General features: G+C 37.7%; 3 protein-coding genes across 9 annotated transcripts in view; 1 reads left to right on the top strand and 2 right to left on the bottom strand.

Annotated features, from left to right (window-relative positions):
- Positions 1-451: 451 nt before the first annotated feature.
- On the bottom strand, positions 452-8,176 carry pstpip1a (proline-serine-threonine phosphatase interacting protein 1a). 2 transcript variants are annotated; one of them, XM_055039906.1, is made up of 15 exons: positions 8,013-8,176; positions 7,110-7,210; positions 6,960-7,034; positions 6,806-6,840; positions 6,591-6,697; positions 6,436-6,498; positions 5,889-5,993; positions 4,173-4,218; positions 3,857-3,936; positions 3,323-3,421; positions 3,119-3,215; positions 2,894-2,981; positions 2,681-2,757; positions 1,216-1,310; positions 452-1,120 (listed from the first exon to the last, which is right to left on the bottom strand). In XM_055039906.1, exons 1-15 carry the CDS (start codon positions 8,040-8,042, stop codon positions 989-991), a joined length of 1,230 nt encoding a protein of 409 aa, XP_054895881.1. In that variant the 5' UTR covers positions 8,043-8,176; the 3' UTR covers positions 452-988. The 2 variants fall into 2 exon arrangements, with proteins under 2 accessions (XP_054895881.1, XP_054895082.1); XM_055039107.1 differs by having other exon boundaries at positions 1,216-1,313; positions 8,013-8,175.
- Positions 8,177-9,800: 1,624 nt separating this feature from the next.
- rcn2 (reticulocalbin 2) lies at positions 9,801-13,739 on the bottom strand. Of its 3 annotated transcripts, none has more exons than XM_055033940.1 (8): positions 13,673-13,739; positions 13,108-13,251; positions 12,925-13,027; positions 12,644-12,840; positions 11,474-11,587; positions 11,274-11,367; positions 11,041-11,180; positions 9,801-9,962 (listed from the first exon to the last, which is right to left on the bottom strand). In XM_055033940.1, exons 2-8 carry the CDS (start codon positions 13,249-13,251, stop codon positions 9,819-9,821), a joined length of 936 nt encoding a protein of 311 aa, XP_054889915.1. In that variant the 5' UTR covers positions 13,673-13,739; the 3' UTR covers positions 9,801-9,818. The 3 variants fall into 3 exon arrangements, with proteins under 3 accessions (XP_054889915.1, XP_054889999.1, XP_054889854.1); XM_055034024.1 differs by having other exon boundaries at positions 10,976-11,180; positions 13,644-13,705; XM_055033879.1 differs by having other exon boundaries at positions 13,644-13,705.
- Positions 13,740-14,166: 427 nt separating this feature from the next.
- scaper (S-phase cyclin A-associated protein in the ER) overlaps positions 14,167-18,098 on the top strand; it is a 62,731-nt gene continuing 58,799 nt past the window's right edge. For 3 of the 4 annotated variants that reach the window (XM_055027350.1, XM_055027368.1, XM_055027341.1), the window contains exon 1: positions 14,167-14,530. In XM_055027350.1, coding sequence (XP_054883325.1) covers positions 14,363-14,530 — 168 coding nt within the window. In that variant the 5' untranslated portion in view covers positions 14,167-14,362. Of the gene's footprint in view, positions 14,531-16,335; positions 16,853-18,098 lie in introns of those variants that run through there. The other variant, XM_055027360.1, reaches the window with a different exon arrangement.

The raw sequence follows: 18,098 nt of genomic DNA, 5'->3' as shown, positions 1-18,098 counted from the left end.
TACATGGTGGTTTTAACAACTCATATAAGTGATAATGTTCTTCGCATAGCTTTTACTAGTTTTTGCTTTGTCTTTGTTCAATAATGACAGTGTGGAGTCCACAAGATGCTTCGGTGCACTTGTATATAAATAATCTCAAATACGTCAAAGACCAGATCTTTATTTCCTGCTAAATAACACCACAGCTAAAACAGGGCTTTCTATTATTTAGACTGTCATATTTTATATTTTGACCCCATTGCTGCCTATGCAGGTTGCATGTGTGACTGTTTTTGCATTCTTAAAGTGACTCTGCTATGTTTATATCAGTGACTGCTACCAAATGAGTGGCTGCTCACCAAAGAGCATTCAGACAAAAGACAGCAGTGGACTAAAATACATGACCTACCAAAGGTTCAAATATTAATATGAGTATTAGCATGCCTTATAAATACCAATGGAAACTTAACAGTAATGTATTTTTTATTTTATTTTACATAAACAAGACAGAAATTACATTCAAGGCATGAACAGAAATCATATAAAATCTTTAAAACTTCAGACTCAACATTGAACTGAAGTGTGCTAAGAAGTTTTAGTGCCATGTTTCTGTGCAAAAGATCCGCACGACTCTTAGTTGCCAGCAGTTTGAGAAGGAGACAGTAAGGAGACAGAAAATACACAATTTTTCAGTTAGTGTAAAAATAGATTAGTTTTACACTAATTGCTGTATGTGTAAGTGCCATTATTTACAGATCGACAAATGTAACATTTCTTTAGTTTGGATTCTTGTCATAAAGTGGTTCAGTGTGTTGTGATCAACCTTTAGTTCAAAGGATTCTAAACAACAAAGAAATTGCTTGCTTTTGGAAACAATACTATGACCAGGAGAGGCTTCGCGTTGGCAGGGGGACTTTTTCTGAAAGCATGCATGCCACAAAGGTGCCTTCTGATTTCAAAGTACAAAACCATTTTGAAATATACATGTTAAACAAGCTGGCCTGAAAATTTATTCCTTAGCGAGATAAGAACCAGGAACCAGACCAGACTGACCATTTCTTTCCACTGTCCACCAGCCATCTTCCCCCTCATCTATCACAACCACAACATCCCCAACAGATATTGAGAGTTCATCTTCCCCCTGAAAGAAGAACAGGAACAGTTAAGTTCACAAATTATTCCTAAAAGGCAAGAAAAACAGAAAATCTACATAATCTACAGTGCTATTGACCAGACCTTTGCTATATAGTCGTATACAGCCTTATACTCCTTGCTGCTCTGGTTGAAATGCTGGAATTGAGGAATGGAAGCATATACACCATCCGATGATCCTGCTGAAGACAAACAACCGGTTATTATTAGGTTGAAAGTTGCAATTAACAACTCAAAAAATGGACCAGGGAAATAAATGTCTTGATCTAAGAGTGTCATTTTCTATCCAGTTTAATAAATCTTTTGAAAATGATCTTCAGTACCATTATTCTGAACACTCAGTAAATGAGCAGTGCTGTTTAAAATATTCCTCCATCCAAATAAATGTTAGAAGACACGACAGCGTTTTCTCTTTTTTTCCTTTTACCTCTGTTAAAAAGAGCGCACCAGTTTTTGTCCTAAATTTAGTAACTCATTTTAATATCTGCTGAGTTAATACAAAAGCTTTGACTGTCCTGTCTCTAGAGTTTTGTTTCTCTTTTGACTGAAACAGGTTTGTGTTTAGAGCCTTGACAAACGTTTGTTGTGCTACAGCCACAAACATCTATGTATTTCATTAGGATTTAAAATGATTCACCCACACAAAGTACTGTGTGGGTAAAGTGTTGCATGTATTTTTACATTATGAAAATATGTAATGAAGTAATGAAGTGACATATATATATGAAATGTTCTGCATATTTAGCCCTCCTTACTTTGGCACATTTAAATAAAATCCATTGCAAACGGTTGGCTTAAATAGAGTCCATCTGCATGTAATCTACTCTCCAGCTGTCCGGTCTTGGATGTTTTCTAGAAAATATTAGTGAACAAATATTCACAAATGTATCATGAAGACTATGGAAAACCACAGAAAGTATAACTGTGAGCTGAGGTTCACTTTTCCTAGATATACAGTCACTGCTACAGCGCAATGATTTATGGCCCAGACAAATCCCAGACCTAAATGCAATTGAAAATCCAAGGTCAAACTTAAGATTTGATGTTCAAAGACATTTAAGAGTGGGCAAAAAGTTCAACACCTATAAATTTGGTAGATTTGACCATATAGACTTCGAGGGCTGCAAATGCAGCAAAAGTACTGACTCAAGGGTGGGTTTGTTCATGTGTATTCTGTACTTTTCAGATTTTTGTTTGTAAAATTTGGAAACCCATCTGTCGTTCCCTTCTGCTTCAAAATTCTGCACCACTTCATGATGACCTGCTACATAAATGTCAATGGAACTGATGTCTGTGGTTGTCACGTCACAAACTGTAGAAAAGATTTAAAGGTTATTACAATGCTTGCGCTGCACTGTTTTTATGGTTAAAACTCACAGGCAAAATCTATATTTCTTTTTATAAGAGAAAAGCTACAAGTTAGTTCACTGGTTGAGAAAAAGTTTATCAACTAAATTTAAGCAAGTTATGGTTGATTGTTCATCTTGCTTTGTCTGGATGAGTCATTATGAAAACTTGGCTGAAGAGTTAAATAACATTGATACAATACCAGGAGGTTCTGACACTCCTTCAGTGATGTTCAGCTTGGAGCCAAATGTACAGCTTCCTGGCAGCAGATTTGAAATCCTAAAGATTATAAAAAGCTGTTAGAGAAGTCCACTAAAACAAGAGAGTGAGAGAAAGAGAAAGAGAGAGAGAGGAAAAAAGAGGGAGAGAGAAAGAGAGAGATAAAAATAATTTTTATTGGCTGTCATAATCTTACCTTTTCTTGACTCCCTCTACAAATCCAGCACTGCCATTCATTTGCATAGAAGCATTATTCTCGTAGTAATTTTTATATTCAATCGGAGCTGTGGGCAAAAAAGAGACTCAGTGAGCTCCACCTTGCCCTGACATAATGCCTACTCAGCTGACAGATGATATTGAAATTATTTCTCAGAACAGAACATATTCAAATCAGAAGAGGAAGCCTGCAGGCGTTACATACCCGGGGGCATCGGATTACACTTTTTCATCTCCACAAAGTAGTTGTTGTCTCTGATGATGTCACACTTTTCCAGTGAATTCCGTACATTTTCACAACACTGAAACAAAAAGTTTGTCACCAAGGAAATGTAAATGTTTGGCGCCGTCTACCAACTCACACCTATTGAGTTGGTTTCATAGCTCAATAGGTGTGAAACCAACTGACCTCGTCGTCTTTGACACACTGCATCGACAGCTGGTTACAATGCACCCACAAAGCATTCCTTATGACACTGATGCGATCTTCTTCTTGCTGCTGAAACATCTGGAAGACATTTGTTTTGCTATAAAGAAATGTGTTTAGCCTCGAGCTGCAACTCGATATTTTAAACCTCATATTTGTTGGCATTAAAGAACATATTCTCGATTATGACTCTCTTTCTTATTTACTGCCTTGTTTTTGTTTTCTTCTGCGCTGGAACATGCTATGCTTTGACAGTGTTCACCTGTAACTGAACTTATCTGGATGCTCACAGCTAATGTTGGGCTCCACTCCTGTTGATGGTATCACATTCAGGAAGAGTTGGGGCGTGGAAACGTGTTTTCAGAATAATGACTTAGTGTGCAACGTGCAAAGGGGAGGTGTTACATACCCTGACTGAAAAAACAGACATGCCGCTGCTGCTCTGGCGCTGCGTGGTGTGCACAAATCAAAAAGCATATTCTAAGTAACAACTGGAAAGGAACAGTAATGTCTTACCTCGCAGATCTCAACATGCGTCGACTCCCACTCTTGTCGAACTCGGTCAAGTTGCTCAATGTTTGACCTGTACTGAGTCTCTAAAGGCAATCCAAACCAGTTTTACATGTGAGATATGAAAGTACTTATACTTGACAACCTTGTGTTTACATTCTGCGTATTATACTCTTTGAGGATTAATATGAAAGAGAAAGTAAGCATAACCTATATTTAGAGAAAAAAAAAACATGTTCCTGGTAAGCTACATTGGATTATTACATAAAACATGAATTTTCAAGTTTTTTCTCCTTAAATTAGCAAGCATCTTTCTCCTTACCGGCTTCAGCTGCAGTTTCTCTGCACTGTTTTGACTTGTTGTTCATCTAAAAGAAATGACAGAAGAAGAAAAAATAGTGCATTTGTTTGTTTTTTTTCTCCTTTGGATAGAATCACCCTTGTTTCTTCATGCTTTGATTCAAAGGAACCAGACTGTAATTTAATCTTTTAACATGGAGCTAGTCATGAGTTTCTTCCTCTTCTTTTCTTTGTACATTGCGAGTTCATTTTCATTGCGGTACTTGATCATCTTAGAGGAAAAACTACTTTCACATTTGTGTCAATCAAAAGTGACACAACCCGTAATATTAAATAAAAACTGTATAAATGTGCACATGCTTAAACTGATACTTTGTTGATGCGTCTTTGTTAAATGACAATAAAATTTAAGAAGCTGGGGAAATTTCTGGTTGCCACTGATTGTGTTTTGTCTGTGATAAACAACCCCTGCATTCTCCATTTGGCTGAACTGAGAAGATGGGTGGAAAGAGAGAAGCCTTTGTTTCCAAAGAAAACATCAAACTGTTGACTACAGAACCCAAAGGTAAGTCTGACAAGTCTGCAAAACCACACATATCATCACAACGCCAACAGTGAAGCATTGTGGTGGCAGCAACGTGTTCATAGGATTCAGCAGGCGGAGCTAAATTTAATGCTGACATTTTCCTCATCTTCGCAGTTATTAAAGAAGGCATTATTTCTTCAGTGTGGGCAGGTGTAAAAATAAACCCAACATCTCCATAGAGCTTGTTAGCATAGAGGAAGGACAAAGTTCTTCAAAGTTTCCTGGTTGACTGCTTTGCTGGCTTTGGTCCTAAAACCAACACCAGCTGATGACATGAGTCCCTAAACTATTCCTCTCTACTGCCAGTGTATCTTCTCAGTCATCAGGTAGCTGCACTCCAGGAGATCCTTCCCTCCATCTTTGTCAAAAGGGAAAAACCAAAATTCAGCTGAGGGGAGGACAACTGTCTATACAGAAGCCTAACCCACAGAGATACCCCAGGGCAAACAAATCAATAAAACTGAACCTGATCTTCTTTAACACTTTATCACCACCATGTGCATTACTTTCATGCCTCGCAGTAAAACATGCAAAATGAGGAACAAACAAGCAACAAGTGCATTTACTGCAGAATGTATAGACAAACTATTAGGGGTATTAGGTGACCTTTCTGTATTGAAGATCACTTTTTACTGGTTCCATATCTAACCTGTTTTATAGAGGTCTGGGGCAATGCATATAAAACCAGCACAAAATTTTTGTTTGTGATAAAAAAGAAAGCCATGAGAATTTTACATAACATGACTGAAAAAAAAAAAACACAAATAAATTGTTTATTTAGTCAAATGTCTTGAAACTAAGGGACCTGTTATTATGAATCAATTCAAGATGCTTTTAAAGTTCTCATGCATTTCTGAGTTAATAATGAGGAGAATGATGTTGTTTGTAGCTTTTTCTATAAGCTGATGGAATACACTGTAGATGGCCACGAAATGTATTTTTTAATAATTGAGAAAAGGACAGGTTTACATAAAACTTTTCTTCTTCCTTCCTCCTACTCACGTAGAGTAAGACATTTAAGAGTATTTATTTGTGACTTAACAATGATGTGTTAAATCGAATGAATAAACTGACTGGTTGATTGACTGATGTTCAAATTTTCAGAAAATCTAATGGAGGATGGAGTTATTTTGAGAGTCATCTGTCACTTGCCTTCTCAATCTGTTTGGGAGTGGCAGTGGGTGCGTTGCCTAGCCTTTCAGCCGTTTGCTCTGCCTCATCCGCCTCCTTGCAACGCTGCTCATAGGATTTTTTAGACTGTAAGAGGAGGAAACAGAAACAATGTGAAACAGATGACACCCATACATTGTGTGTGGGCTTTTCAGTATGTGGCTTTGACAGAAAAGAAAGATCAAAGGGGGCTTGGTTCAGAAAAATGATTTCACAGCAAGGAAAAATAATAAACAGAAAAATGAGAACACTCGCCACTTCCTTCCTGGCTGCAAACCATGTCCACTGCACCTCAAAAATATCTACAAACTACTTGGTCTTAAAATATAAAGAAATGTGGTATTTTGATCAGAAAATAACATTTCAAAGAAGTGAACTCTTTTTCTTGCATATAAAAGCAGAAGCTACGTGACCTAAAGAAGAAGAAAAAAACTGATAAAGTACTGCATGTGTGACATACACTGGTTTTCAAAAAGACAAATCACAATTTTTTTATATATGTTGCCATGAAAACATGAATTGACCTTACATCTATGGTTTTCTTGTAGAGAGAGACTTTTGTTTTCTGGACCTTCTCCATGATGACCTCAAACTAGTTAGAAAGGACATTAATTCATGTTAGAGGGAAGGAACTCCACTACACGTCCTTAATACATAGTCACCAGAAAGAAAATGGATATGAACCTTTTTTCTCTGCTCTTTCTGCCGCTCTCTGAATTCCTCCATTCTCTTCACCTCTTCCTTCAGGAACCCAGAAAGCTGAATGTGCAAGTTTCCGATGTTTTCAATTTCTGAAAGAAACCAAAGCATGTAGTGAAAATAGAGAACCTTAAGTCATAGATGTTATTTAAGAAAAAGCAAGCTGATTTTTGAGGGTGTTTGGAATATTGTATGCTTACGTGTTTTCATTTCATCAAATGATGCTCTTAGAGTGCTGTGAGAGTAAATTGAAAATTGTTAGGACATGGCAGACAATCATGTCTTTTAGATATTGATGTGTAACACATAATAATCAGTATTTTTGGCTGAAGTCCCCCCCTCCAGATCACCTACCAAATCTCCACCGAGCCACCCGCCTTTCGAGCAATTGAGACCAATTCTTTGCCATACTTTTCCTCGGCCGATGCTCTGCGTACATAACACATTTAGAAATGGCTCAATTTAGAAATTCAGACGTGAATTACCTCAAAAAAGACACCTCACCTCATTTTCAGTAGGTCCTCCACATCCTTACACGTACGCCGACCATCATTAAGTCTCTGAATAATAGTTTCATAACCAGCGTTGCTGGTGAAGTCATTCCCCTTTATAAAAGAAGCAGAAGATTCATTGCTACAGCTCAGTTAATTTGAATGAATATGTTTTTCTCCTCATCTGTGCGTTTTACTGCAGCTTATTTAGGGTGAAAGACAAATTGTCAGTTGAAGGATTCTGAATGGAAACACCTATGGTGGAACCAGTGTCAAATTTTCACATGCACCCTAACGTGGTGAAATTTTACATATGCAAACTCGGAATAGAATTAAAATATAAGGAAACAGAAAAATGGAAAAGTTTGGCTCATGGTCTAAACAGCTCTTTGTGCTTCTGTTTGGTGAATAAGGGTGTCAATACCAATCAGCAACCGAAAAACTCAGTGCACTGGCACTTAACAGGAAATATTCAAAATATATAATGAACCTGGATGATAACATCAAAGAAGCAAAACCACAAACTATTGTTATATGCAAAAAGATACTGTAACACTAAAACACAATTTTGCTTCTTGTGATAGGTGGTTTCATCATGAAAACAGAGCCACCGACAAAAGTAACACATTAAAATTATCATTATAAATATAATTAGTTTCAATAATAGTAACAGAAAACATCTGAGCAGATATAAAAAAAAAAGACTAATCTGAAGTCAGTTACAAAAAAGTCAAACTTTGAAAAGAATAGGGTTAAAAAGACAAAATACAAAAAAACTTCAAAATGACTGCTTTCAAATTTCCAGTAAAACAGTTGCAACAACCACTTTTTTTTTTTTCCTGTGACACTTCCTTCAGCTTTCAACTACACATAAATAAAATACAAAAGAGGAATCAGTATCATTAACAGAACTCACCCAGAAGGAATCTTTAAATTGTAGGGCCATTTTGGTAGTGAATTAAATTAATCCCAGCTGAAGATCTCTACTTTTGCTATCAGTCACAAACCCTCCATGCGTGTAGCAGGCTGTAGCCCGATGCGAGTCAAATGCATCATGCCACACTCAGGAAACATGCAGCGGCTCTCACTCACTTAGTCATGTCATTTAAATAAGGAAGAGCTTAAGCGGGTCAACATCCGCTGCAGCCGAGGTGACACGTGTATTGCAGGCTGTGCAACTTCTCCTTAAACGTGAAAGATAATACGTTTTCTAAACTTCTCATTAATCTTCACATGAAACCAGAGGAAATGTTTTTTTTTTTCTGTCAATTTCTGTTCATATGTTTATCTTATGTTTAAAACGGAACCAAGTCTTCCTGTTCCTACAGAGTATACACAATAAGGGTCACACACAACAGAAATGTTCTAAGTTTTGTAATCCAGTAGAATACGTTGCAATTTGTTCTAGTGGCGACATAATACGGATGCCAGCATAGGACTTTGTAGCAGCTCTACAAAACCTGTGGTTGACATTTACTGGTGCATATCCACTTTTACTTTCAATATTATGCAAATGCTCATTTTTATTTCAGTAATTTGATTCAAAAAGTCCTTTACTACATTGACTCATTAAACACAGTAATAAGCGTAAGGCTTAAAGCATTCTTTTGAATTAACTTTGATAACCGCTGATTTCACCCAATATTAGCCCAGAATTCAGGCCAACACAATATAACCTACACAACAATAGGGAAGGTTTCTATCGTGAGTTGTCCAGCAGACAGTCATTGACAGCTTCCGCAAGAAGCTTAATCTACGAAAGATCATTGCTAATAACAATGACTTAGTGATAATAATAATGGGAAGTTGAATGGAAGGACAACTTGTGGTAGAAAATTTTCTTAAGCAATTGTATCCAAGACATTTGTCACAACTGTGGGATTCCTTGTGTTAAGCCATGGCTGAAGGGAGGAGCTTATAACCCAAGCTGCTTGAGGTCCAGTTGAACATTGAAACATGGAGTGATGATTTTGCAAGCTGGATCATCTACTGGTGTTGGTCCACTCTTTTTCTAAGTCTAATGACATCAAGCACTTTATTCTTCTCGTTGCTGACAATGTATATATTTAGATGCTAATTTCATTGTGCAGCAGACTTGGCACCTGTCAGTGATCGTATCACTGTGACTGACTAGTAAGATCTCCTAATGTGAAAGCCAACAGAGATATTAATCTATTTCTTCTGAGATATGCTGCAGTGAATGACTGTTTCGTGCAAACGGAGGCCTCAGCAAGTACCGAGTTTCTGTAGCATGCATAGTTTTTGATATCAAATATTATTTTTAGCTGATTTTATGTAATATTATAATTTTCTTACTAAACTAAATTTTGTGGTTTCATTAGCTGTAAGACATAAGCATTACATTTGAAACCAGTAACAAAAATCTCACTTTTTCTGAACTGTAAACTTCTAAATTTGAAGAAAATTACAACCAAAAAATTTTCTGTGAAATCATTTTGATAATTGTAACAAAAGAAGCTTGGCTTGATTTAACTTTAGACAGGGAGAAAAAAAAAATCTGACTTTTTACGTGGTGTATGTTAATATACGGTTTTAACTATCTGGTTCATTTTAATTACTGGTACCAAACTAAAACGTTTTGTTCATGAACCAATTACTGGAAATGTATTAGTATGACAGTACCCATTTCACAATTTAAAGCAAGAAGGGAAAAGAACTCAAAGAAATGGAGAGAAGCCAAAAATGAGGTTATAAATAATGGTTATAATTCATCATGTGACAACTGGAGGTGTCTCCCAAAGTCAGTAACTTCACTGTTGATGAATATTTCTTGGTTTTGCAAAACTTCTGTCTCTGAAATGTGTCCATCTCCGTCCTGATCCATTTCCTTGATGAGGTGAAGAGCCTGTTGATGACAATAAAGTCAAGTTGTAATTATTTCCAATTGACAGCTGCAATAACGCTTCCATTGGAAATAGCAAAAAACACAGAACTATGAGCAAGTACTAATAGCTCAGCCTGAAATATAACCTTAAAGCTCTCTACTGAGGACTTCTCTAAAATATATTTAAAGACTTATCTTCCTCTGACAAAGTTAGTTTCATTTAACTATCAGCTGATTTTTCTCCATTACCAAGGATGTTCCACTTGAATTTAACTGTTTTAAGTGAGCAACTGTGTTATTGCTGTTGAGGGATGCAAACTTTGACACAAAGTTTTAATTCTGTCCACCTTTCTTTCTCCACTGCAGCTGTGAGAGGAACCCCAATGCTCCCCCATAGATTTTAGAGCTCGCTGGGATTACCTGTTTTTTTTTTCCTTGCTTGCGCAACAGAGCACTACATTGTGCACTTCGTTCCACAGATAAACAGTCTGCAAGTGTTCAGGTGTTCAATAACGTAGCATTTGCTACATCCAAAACTGACAGGGTTGTGCTGGATATTTTTGGTATGAATATGCATGCCATTACACCCAAAAGAATTATTTTCTAGAAATAAGAAAAAAATCTGCAAGTGCCTATAGCTGCCTGTAAAACAAACAAACAAAAAACTATACAAATGGAATAACTTGTGAGTAATTTGGGTGTTTTTTAAACAGCAGTGGAGCTGTTGAGTCTCCACTGTGACACAAAGAGATTAAACAGGTGTTTAAAGAACAGAATGGGAGCAACCCCTGCCACCCTCTTCATATGTTGACACGAGCTCAAATTAGTTTGTCACAGCTTTGCAACCTTAGAATTGTTACTCCTTAGAAATTGCAGATTAAAGGGACATAATGAAGGGCAAATATACAGAATGCTCATGTTCCACTGCGTTGTTTCCTCGCAATCATTGTTGTCTAGATGTTTTTCTTTCGTTGTACTTCTCTGTATTTAAGGCCTAACATAAAATTCAATCTCAAATAAAGAGAAATGAAAACCTGATAAGTGTAAAGGACACTCATGTTTTTTTCCAGCTATTGCTGATAGAGGCGCTGAAGCGTACTTCCTCTCTTGCTGAACCGTAGCTATTAGGTGCAACCCAGCGCAGCTGTTCATCTCGATCCAGTTTGCCGTTCTGATCTTGGTCGTACAGATCTTTAAATCGTACCGATTCTTCAATCTCCCAGTGTGTTGGGGATTCTCCTGATTTACAAAACGAAGAACAAAAGTTTAAAACAACAAGGTGATTGCAGAGAGTTAATTGGGGAATGGTGGGGAAAGATAGGATCGCCCTACCTTCATTGCGCACATTCCCAATAAATTCCGTCAGGGTGATAAATCCATCTTTATCTGCATCATATTCATTCAGTACATCTTCAATGGCAAAGTCCTGACCGAAAAAAAAGTCAATTTCAGTTGATGCAAACCACACTGAACAAAAAAATGCATTATCATATCAGATTTTGTAAGAATGAAAAAAAAAAAACTCAACTCACTGCCATGTAATCCACTTCAAATGTGTGAGAGAAGGCAAGAAACTCGGTCACGTTGAGGCCAGGTGTGCCGTCCATATCAGCAAAATAAAAGCGCCTCTTTTCCTTTAAGAGAAGCTAACAGTAATATGAGAATATGTTACAGCATCAGTTAAAGAAGGATGTGGAGTAATCAGTGAGATTTTACTGTGAGCCTTTTCACATTACATCCTGTTACAATAACAAACTGTGTATTTTACTAAAATGTTATATGATCTATCAAATGTTATATGATAGATCAAAACAATGTAGCACATAGTTTCCTTCCCCCCCAAATTGTGAGGTGCTTTTGAAGTCAGCTCTTTTGACTCTGCTACCCCAAGAAAACCAAAATCAAATGTAAGCAATTAGCCAAAACAACCATGGTAACTGTAAGGGCTGCACAGACTCACAGCTTAAAAGGAGATTTTCTTGAAAGGAGAACTATCACAGCTCAGGATGCATACTTCATCCTGAACACACCACACCCACCTTCAAACAGGGTGGAGGCAGCTTTATGGCGTATTTATGTTTTCTTCACAAAGGGCGAGAGAGCAGGTAAGAATTGATGTGAGTCAAATAAAGCTGCGCAATAAGTTGAATCGCAAAATAATTGTCGTAATAGCATGTATGATACTGCAGTTGTAAATTACTGCTTAGACAGAATTATTTTTCAAGTTGCAGGCATTTATACTCTGCATAAAGATAATATTTTTGGCCAGTTGGACTGAAAAAAAAATCATATTGATTTATTAAAATATCACAGACTCTAACACAATTGAGAATTTGTGACAAATTCACAAAGTGATGCTGACAGACTCCCGCCACCAAATCAGACTGAGTGAGAGCTATTTCTTAAAGAACAGTGGCCCAAAGAATTGATCATTAGATATGCAAACCTGGTAGAGACATACCCACAAAAAACTGGCTGGTGTAACTGGAGCAAATGTAGGTCAACAAACTATTGACTCGGCAGGGTTTACCACAAATGCTGCCCCCATTTCTCAGATTTTTACCAGGTATTATTTACCTACAACAAAACAACTGTGCTTCAGTTGTTGTTTTGTTGGTTTATAACACAAAATTCCAATAAAATACAGTTTGTGAAAAGATTTCATGAATGCTGTTCGTATACACTGTATAACACAAGCCTACTTGTCTAAGAGACTCTTGCTCTGGGTCCTCCAGTATAGTGTCATCATCAAAAGTGACAAGTTCCTCATGAGCAAGAGAGCTGTACTCCTCCCAGGTAACAACATCGTCGATGTTAGTATCAAACTGAGTGAACCGCTCTCTTGCATCTTCTAAAGCGTATTGTTTGTAGACTTGCTGAATCCACAGAGTGATCTCCTCTAAGAATAAGACACAGAACATGACCAGATTAAAATGCATTTCAGTTGGTGTATTTTTGCCTTTTTGACCTTACTTAAAGTTACCTGCACTTAGTAGATTGTCCTCATTTGCGTCAATCTTCTCTACAACCGCCATCATCTTCTTTCTCTGCTCTGTTGGGCTGAGTTCTTTCATTTCCCCAGCGCTCTAAAAAACGCAAAGAGAAGTGGAATGAAACATTAGCAAGGGATTAACAAATAAAAATAATGACCCAAATATCAAACAACCTCCTCTCCGAGCAGAACAGCCATATCATGGTCAGGGTTATGCTGTTCCCCGATGTAATGATCTTCAAGGATATGTTCAGGTGAGCCTAACTGTCCAACACTAAATTGAAGCATCAGGAGGAAGAGGAATAACGTGTGTTCCATCTGTTGAGATTTAGAAAAGTAAGTCAGAGTAAACGTAAACATGGCAAACAGAAATATCCGATGCAAGTCTGCTATCTGGCGGTCTGCAGGTGGAAGTTCAATCAAAAACCTTGCAAATCCAAACATAACTCCTGCGCTTAGTATATGAGACTAGTGAAAAAGATTAAATAAGCCTCGCAAAATGGATTTTTTTTGTCTTGCGGTCGATTTGTAATAAGAATAGCGAAAATTGTACAAATGAAAGAAACTATAGAAGAGAAAAAGCAAAGACAACGTTAACACAAATACTCTTAGTGCGTCAACACAAATACTCTTAGTTAAAACAAGTCACCAATGCCTTAACTGCGATTAAGCTAATTTATATAGTTGTTACAAGTTAAAAACGTTATTACCGTGAAAAGTTGTCAGTTCAAATGTTTACCTTAGCGATGTTCAAAGTCGCGTAGTACGGGATGTCCGGTAAAGAACTTCAAATTAAAAGACGCATAGACATAATTGTTTACTTTCTAATTTGATAAATGTGTACAATCGGTTGAAAATTCTTTTGAAGTAAAACTGCAAATTGCATCGAGAATAAACGTGTGTTTGTTTTCTTTTTTAAATACTGTTTTTGTTTGCTTCAGCAATTACATGTTATGCTGTTATGATTTTCATTGTTGATGTTAATGTTCAGTTTTATTTCACGACTCCCAACTGAGCTCTTGACCCAAAAAACTTGTATTTAAGTATTGTAATATTTTTACTTAATGCTTTTACTTTGAAAACATATTCACGTTGTAAACTCAACCAACCGTCCGTGGATGTCCCGCCTGATCTCAATGGTTGCCATGGCAGACAATTTAAAGTCCCGCCCATCAAAATATGTACCACCCATTAACCTACGTGACTGGCTGTTGCTTGTGCCGTTGCCAGGCTACTGTAATTTAATTGGAGAATTTTAGCGTCAATCACAGAAACGAACTCAACGCACTTCCTGCTAGCGCTCGAGTAGGTTGTCCTTAATGTCATGTATTTATCTGACATGTTTTTCCATCACCACTGACCAGAAGACAACTTTGCATTCGAACGTTCATTATCGACAAATACTAAGGACCGAACTTGAGGCGGGTCGATGTCTAAAGACAACCGCCATGATGGGAGACGGCGTGGAACTGGCCAGCACCGTCTCGGCCCGAGAGTTAGCCAAGGTGTTGACGGGAGGGAAAGGTCTGGGAGCAACAGCTCTGGCTCCTCGCACGGAGGAGGCAAAAGCAAAAGTACATCCACGCTTTCATCTAAGGTAAGTACAAAACAGAAGCTTTGGTCATAAGAAAACATTAAAGGCTAAAACGAACAGTTGCATTGCTGCACCGCGACATGCTAGGTTAGCTTACATGTGGGATTACTTACCTTTTAGTAGGTGTGCTACCTTCAAAAAAGTGGCTCCCTTTGAACTCTCCTTTTCCACACAGCAGCGCCAGTATTTTCACCAAATGTTGTCTGTTCTTTAATTATATAAAACTTGTTCATACATGTGGGAATGTAGCTGAAAATGATAATTGTCCTCGTAAAATAGAGACGTGTGCATAAAACCAGTAACATTGTTCTCTTTTTTTGTACTGTTCTACTAAAGATGAGGGATTGCGTCACTTCTATCTTAACAAATTTGATATTTTCAGAATAACTGTGTTTCTTATGAATCTATTTGAATGACATTATCAAGCATAAAATTGGTGAAAGTAAAATATTTATTTTTGCCTTCTTTGATTAAACGCAGGTGCACTAGAATAGCATGTATAAACACAAAACAAACGGCATATGTTGACAGTATGCCCCATATTTTTCAAAACATATAAACTAGCACTTTTGTACACTTAGCACAAAAAACAATAACCCTGCATAAAATTACCATTTTGTTGTCTATTAAACGTTTAGCAATATATGTGCTTTATTTTAGCCTCACATATCAGAAGGAAATAAAGCTACTTTTTTCAATGCTTCAAGGACAACATGTTAAACACAGTTCTTTTGAAAATAATAGATGGAGCTTAACTGAATTCAAAACCAAAAATCTTGTTAACAAGTCTTATGGATCTTATGTTGAAAAATATTCTGTTGTGTTTTGGTCAACTAAAACAAATGCTTCTTCATGTATGCAGTGCACTCAGATTTTATGACATTGTCACATGGGAATGCTACACAGTTTGATGATGATATAGGATTTACAGCTCGTTAACAAAGACAACAACCAAGTATGATTTAATTATCTTTGCTAAATAAATTCATGTACATTGTATATTGTTTTCTACAAGTTTAATAAGAAAAAGTACTAGTCAAACAAGGCAAAATTGAAATTTCTGATCTAAATGCAAAATTTTATTTACATAGGAATATTGACACTGCACTTCACTTCGAACACACCAAGTCTTATTGTGAAACATGGTGGTGGCAGCATCATGCTGTGGGGATAGATTTCTTCAGTAGGCTCAATAAAGCAGGTTAGAGTTTGATGGAGAGTGGTTTGAGGTAAAAACAGTCCAAGCCTGAAAGAAAATCTGTTCGAGGCTGCAAAAGACTTCAAGGTAGAGCGGGCACACAACCCTCCAGCAGATGAGACTGAGCGTACAGACAGACCGACTGTGGAATGGTTTAAATCTGTCATACTCTTATGTTTTGGCCCATTCAAAGACCAGCGTTAAATCCAATTGGAAACCTTGGGAGGAGTTAATTCAGTCTTCTAGAGGTTGAGCTTTTTTGGAAACATGAGTGGTCAAAAGTTTCAGCTTGTAGATGTGCAAAGCTTTAAAGACTGACCTCAAATGATTCTCAACAGAATGTGCATCTACAAAGGATTAAGTGGGGGAGATTGAATACAAGTGAACTGCACACATTTTTCAGAAAAAAAAAAAGAAAACAAATTTGTTTCCCCATTCTTTTTAGCTTTTATGATGTTTTGCACTTTGGAGTCATCACACCCATGAGATGCAGAGCATCCCTCTGTGGATAATATGCTCTGTTAACTCACACTAACAGTGCCCTGTTCGTGTCACCCTGCAGTTGTACTCTCATCCCTCTGGCAGCTCAGTATAAAGGGCAGAGGGGGCAGGCTCGGTGCATGCACATGATTGCGCAGCGCTGTGGCAGAAGGAGAGTGAGAGACGTGAAGCAGAGATAGCGGGGGATCTGATGCAGAGCTGGGAGCGAAGACGAGGGGAGCCGTAAACATAGGAAGCTGCGTACAGTAGCGAGTAGAGGAGACTGGCAGGCGGCAAGTCAGGCCTGAGAAGTGGCTGCTAACTCAGCAGAGTGCTGAGGGCTCAGGGTAGATTACTGAAAGAGAGCTCTAGACAGAATAGTGGAAGGGGAAGGAAGGAGTGATGGGCCATTCTCTGCTTGTCTCTTTCAATCGCCTTTGAGAGAGGAGTTGGCACAGCTGGGCAAGTTGCTATAGCAGAGTGGACTACACAGTGGGCGTCTATTTTAGTCCTGCTGTCAGGCAACGATGTCACCTTGGACAAATGGCAGTGCCGGTTAGAAGGAACAGGTTGCATGGAATGGGCTACTAAGTATGTCAGGAGTGGATAAAGACGAGGAACCCGCTCACAGACTCTACTTCTACTCTGTATGTATGATCTAATGTTTTTATTCCCAGGTTCTATTAATAAGTCAGCGCTCCCTTTCTGTTCATGCTTATGTCTGTTTGTGGGTCTTGCCAAGAGGGAAACCTGACGCTTGCCCCTTACTCAGCACTGTCTTGAAATTAAACAAGCAGTGTAGTGCATGGCAATGGACTCCCTGGCCAAATAAGATAACAGTAGTTAGACACTAAAGTGTGTATCTGCTCTGAAGGCCAGGTGACAGCTTGCATACAGCTTATTAAGTACTCATTAAGTGGATCACAACACTGTTGTTGGAAGGCTTTTTGTTTACCTCGGCTATTGCACAGGTATTTAGGAATTGTGAGTAGGTCCAGGTTTGAGGGTAAACCTGTGCTCCCTACATGGCAGCTTTTTCATGTTTTACTGTCCAGTTCTTTGATGTTCTTTTATGTCTTTGTAGTGTCTCTCTAGTTACCAGAATAAAGCCCAGGCCACACCACTTGACAAGTAAAGAATTTTGCTCACCAAAAGTAGGTCAGCTGGCCATCTCCCTTAGGGACATTAAATACTATCAGACAATTGCACGCATGCTGTTTCTGCATGTGTATCGTCCAATGAGTCATGTTGATATGTATTCTGGAAGGATTAAATGAAGTGGCATGTTACATTACATCATGCCAAATTAATGCTTGTTTTCTCACATCTTCAGATACAACTGAAAATATCTGGGGGGTTTTTTTTAACATAAACCAGAAGAAGAATTGTTTTCTTCTGTGCTGCAGCAGTCTGTTTGAGAGGCAGCCAAGTAAAGACACAGTTTGTTCCATGACTCATGTAGTTAAGTGGCGAACAGCCTCTCCTTTTAACTAGGCTTATTTCAGGTGGTGGAAATTTATTCCTTTGATTTTGATTTTACACAAGTATAGATTCAATAATTTAGAGGAAGTACAGGACTGGTGCAGGCATTTGTGTGAGGAGGATAAACACAAGAAGGAAAGATCCAAACTGAAAGACCTTGTGTTATTTCTTTGTTATCCCCCTCCTTAAAAGCAGATTATTTCATATAAACAAGTATTATTTTTATGACATTTCTCTATGTGGCTGGGATTTTGGGAGTTGCTGATCCAATGTTTTATCACAGACAGTATTGATGTTTCTGTGATAAAGGGTGCAAAATCTGACAGTATGTTTCTTTTGTTTTTTTTTTTTTGTTCATAGGATTTTTTCACTTGAGATTGCAGTCAGGTTCACTGATGCATATTCAATGTG

Source organism: Poeciliopsis prolifica, unplaced genomic scaffold (assembly GCF_027474105.1).
Source record: "Poeciliopsis prolifica strain line A6 unplaced genomic scaffold, Auburn_PproV2 SCAFFOLD001, whole genome shotgun sequence".
NCBI lineage: Eukaryota > Metazoa > Chordata > Actinopteri > Cyprinodontiformes > Poeciliidae > Poeciliopsis > Poeciliopsis prolifica.
The sequence above is the reverse complement of the archived record's forward strand: the minus strand, read 5'-3'. Positions and strand labels throughout refer to the sequence as shown.

Bases quoted from the DNA above. Each gene is read 5' to 3' on its own strand.
- pstpip1a (XM_055039107.1), bottom strand. From the start codon at position 8,042: ATGGCCCTACAATTTAAAGATTCCTTCTGG. The intron at 3,422-3,856 runs GTAAGACATTAC...AATGTCTTCCAG, and splicing joins CGCATGTTGAGATCTGCGAG to ATGTTTCAGCAGCAAGAAGA. The intron at 2,982-3,118 runs GTATGTAACGCC...TTTTGCCCACAG, and splicing joins GTGTAATCCGATGCCCCCGG to CTCCGATTGAATATAAAAAT.
- rcn2 (XM_055033940.1), bottom strand. From the start codon at position 13,251: ATGGAACACACGTTATTCCTCTTCCTCCTGATGCTTCAATTTAGTGTT. The intron at 13,028-13,107 runs GTTGTTTGATAT...TGCGTTTTTTAG, and splicing joins CTGTTCTGCTCGGAGAGGAG to AGCGCTGGGGAAATGAAAGA. The intron at 11,181-11,273 runs GTAGGGCGATCC...TTTGTAAATCAG, and splicing joins TGGGAATGTGCGCAATGAAG to GAGAATCCCCAACACACTGG.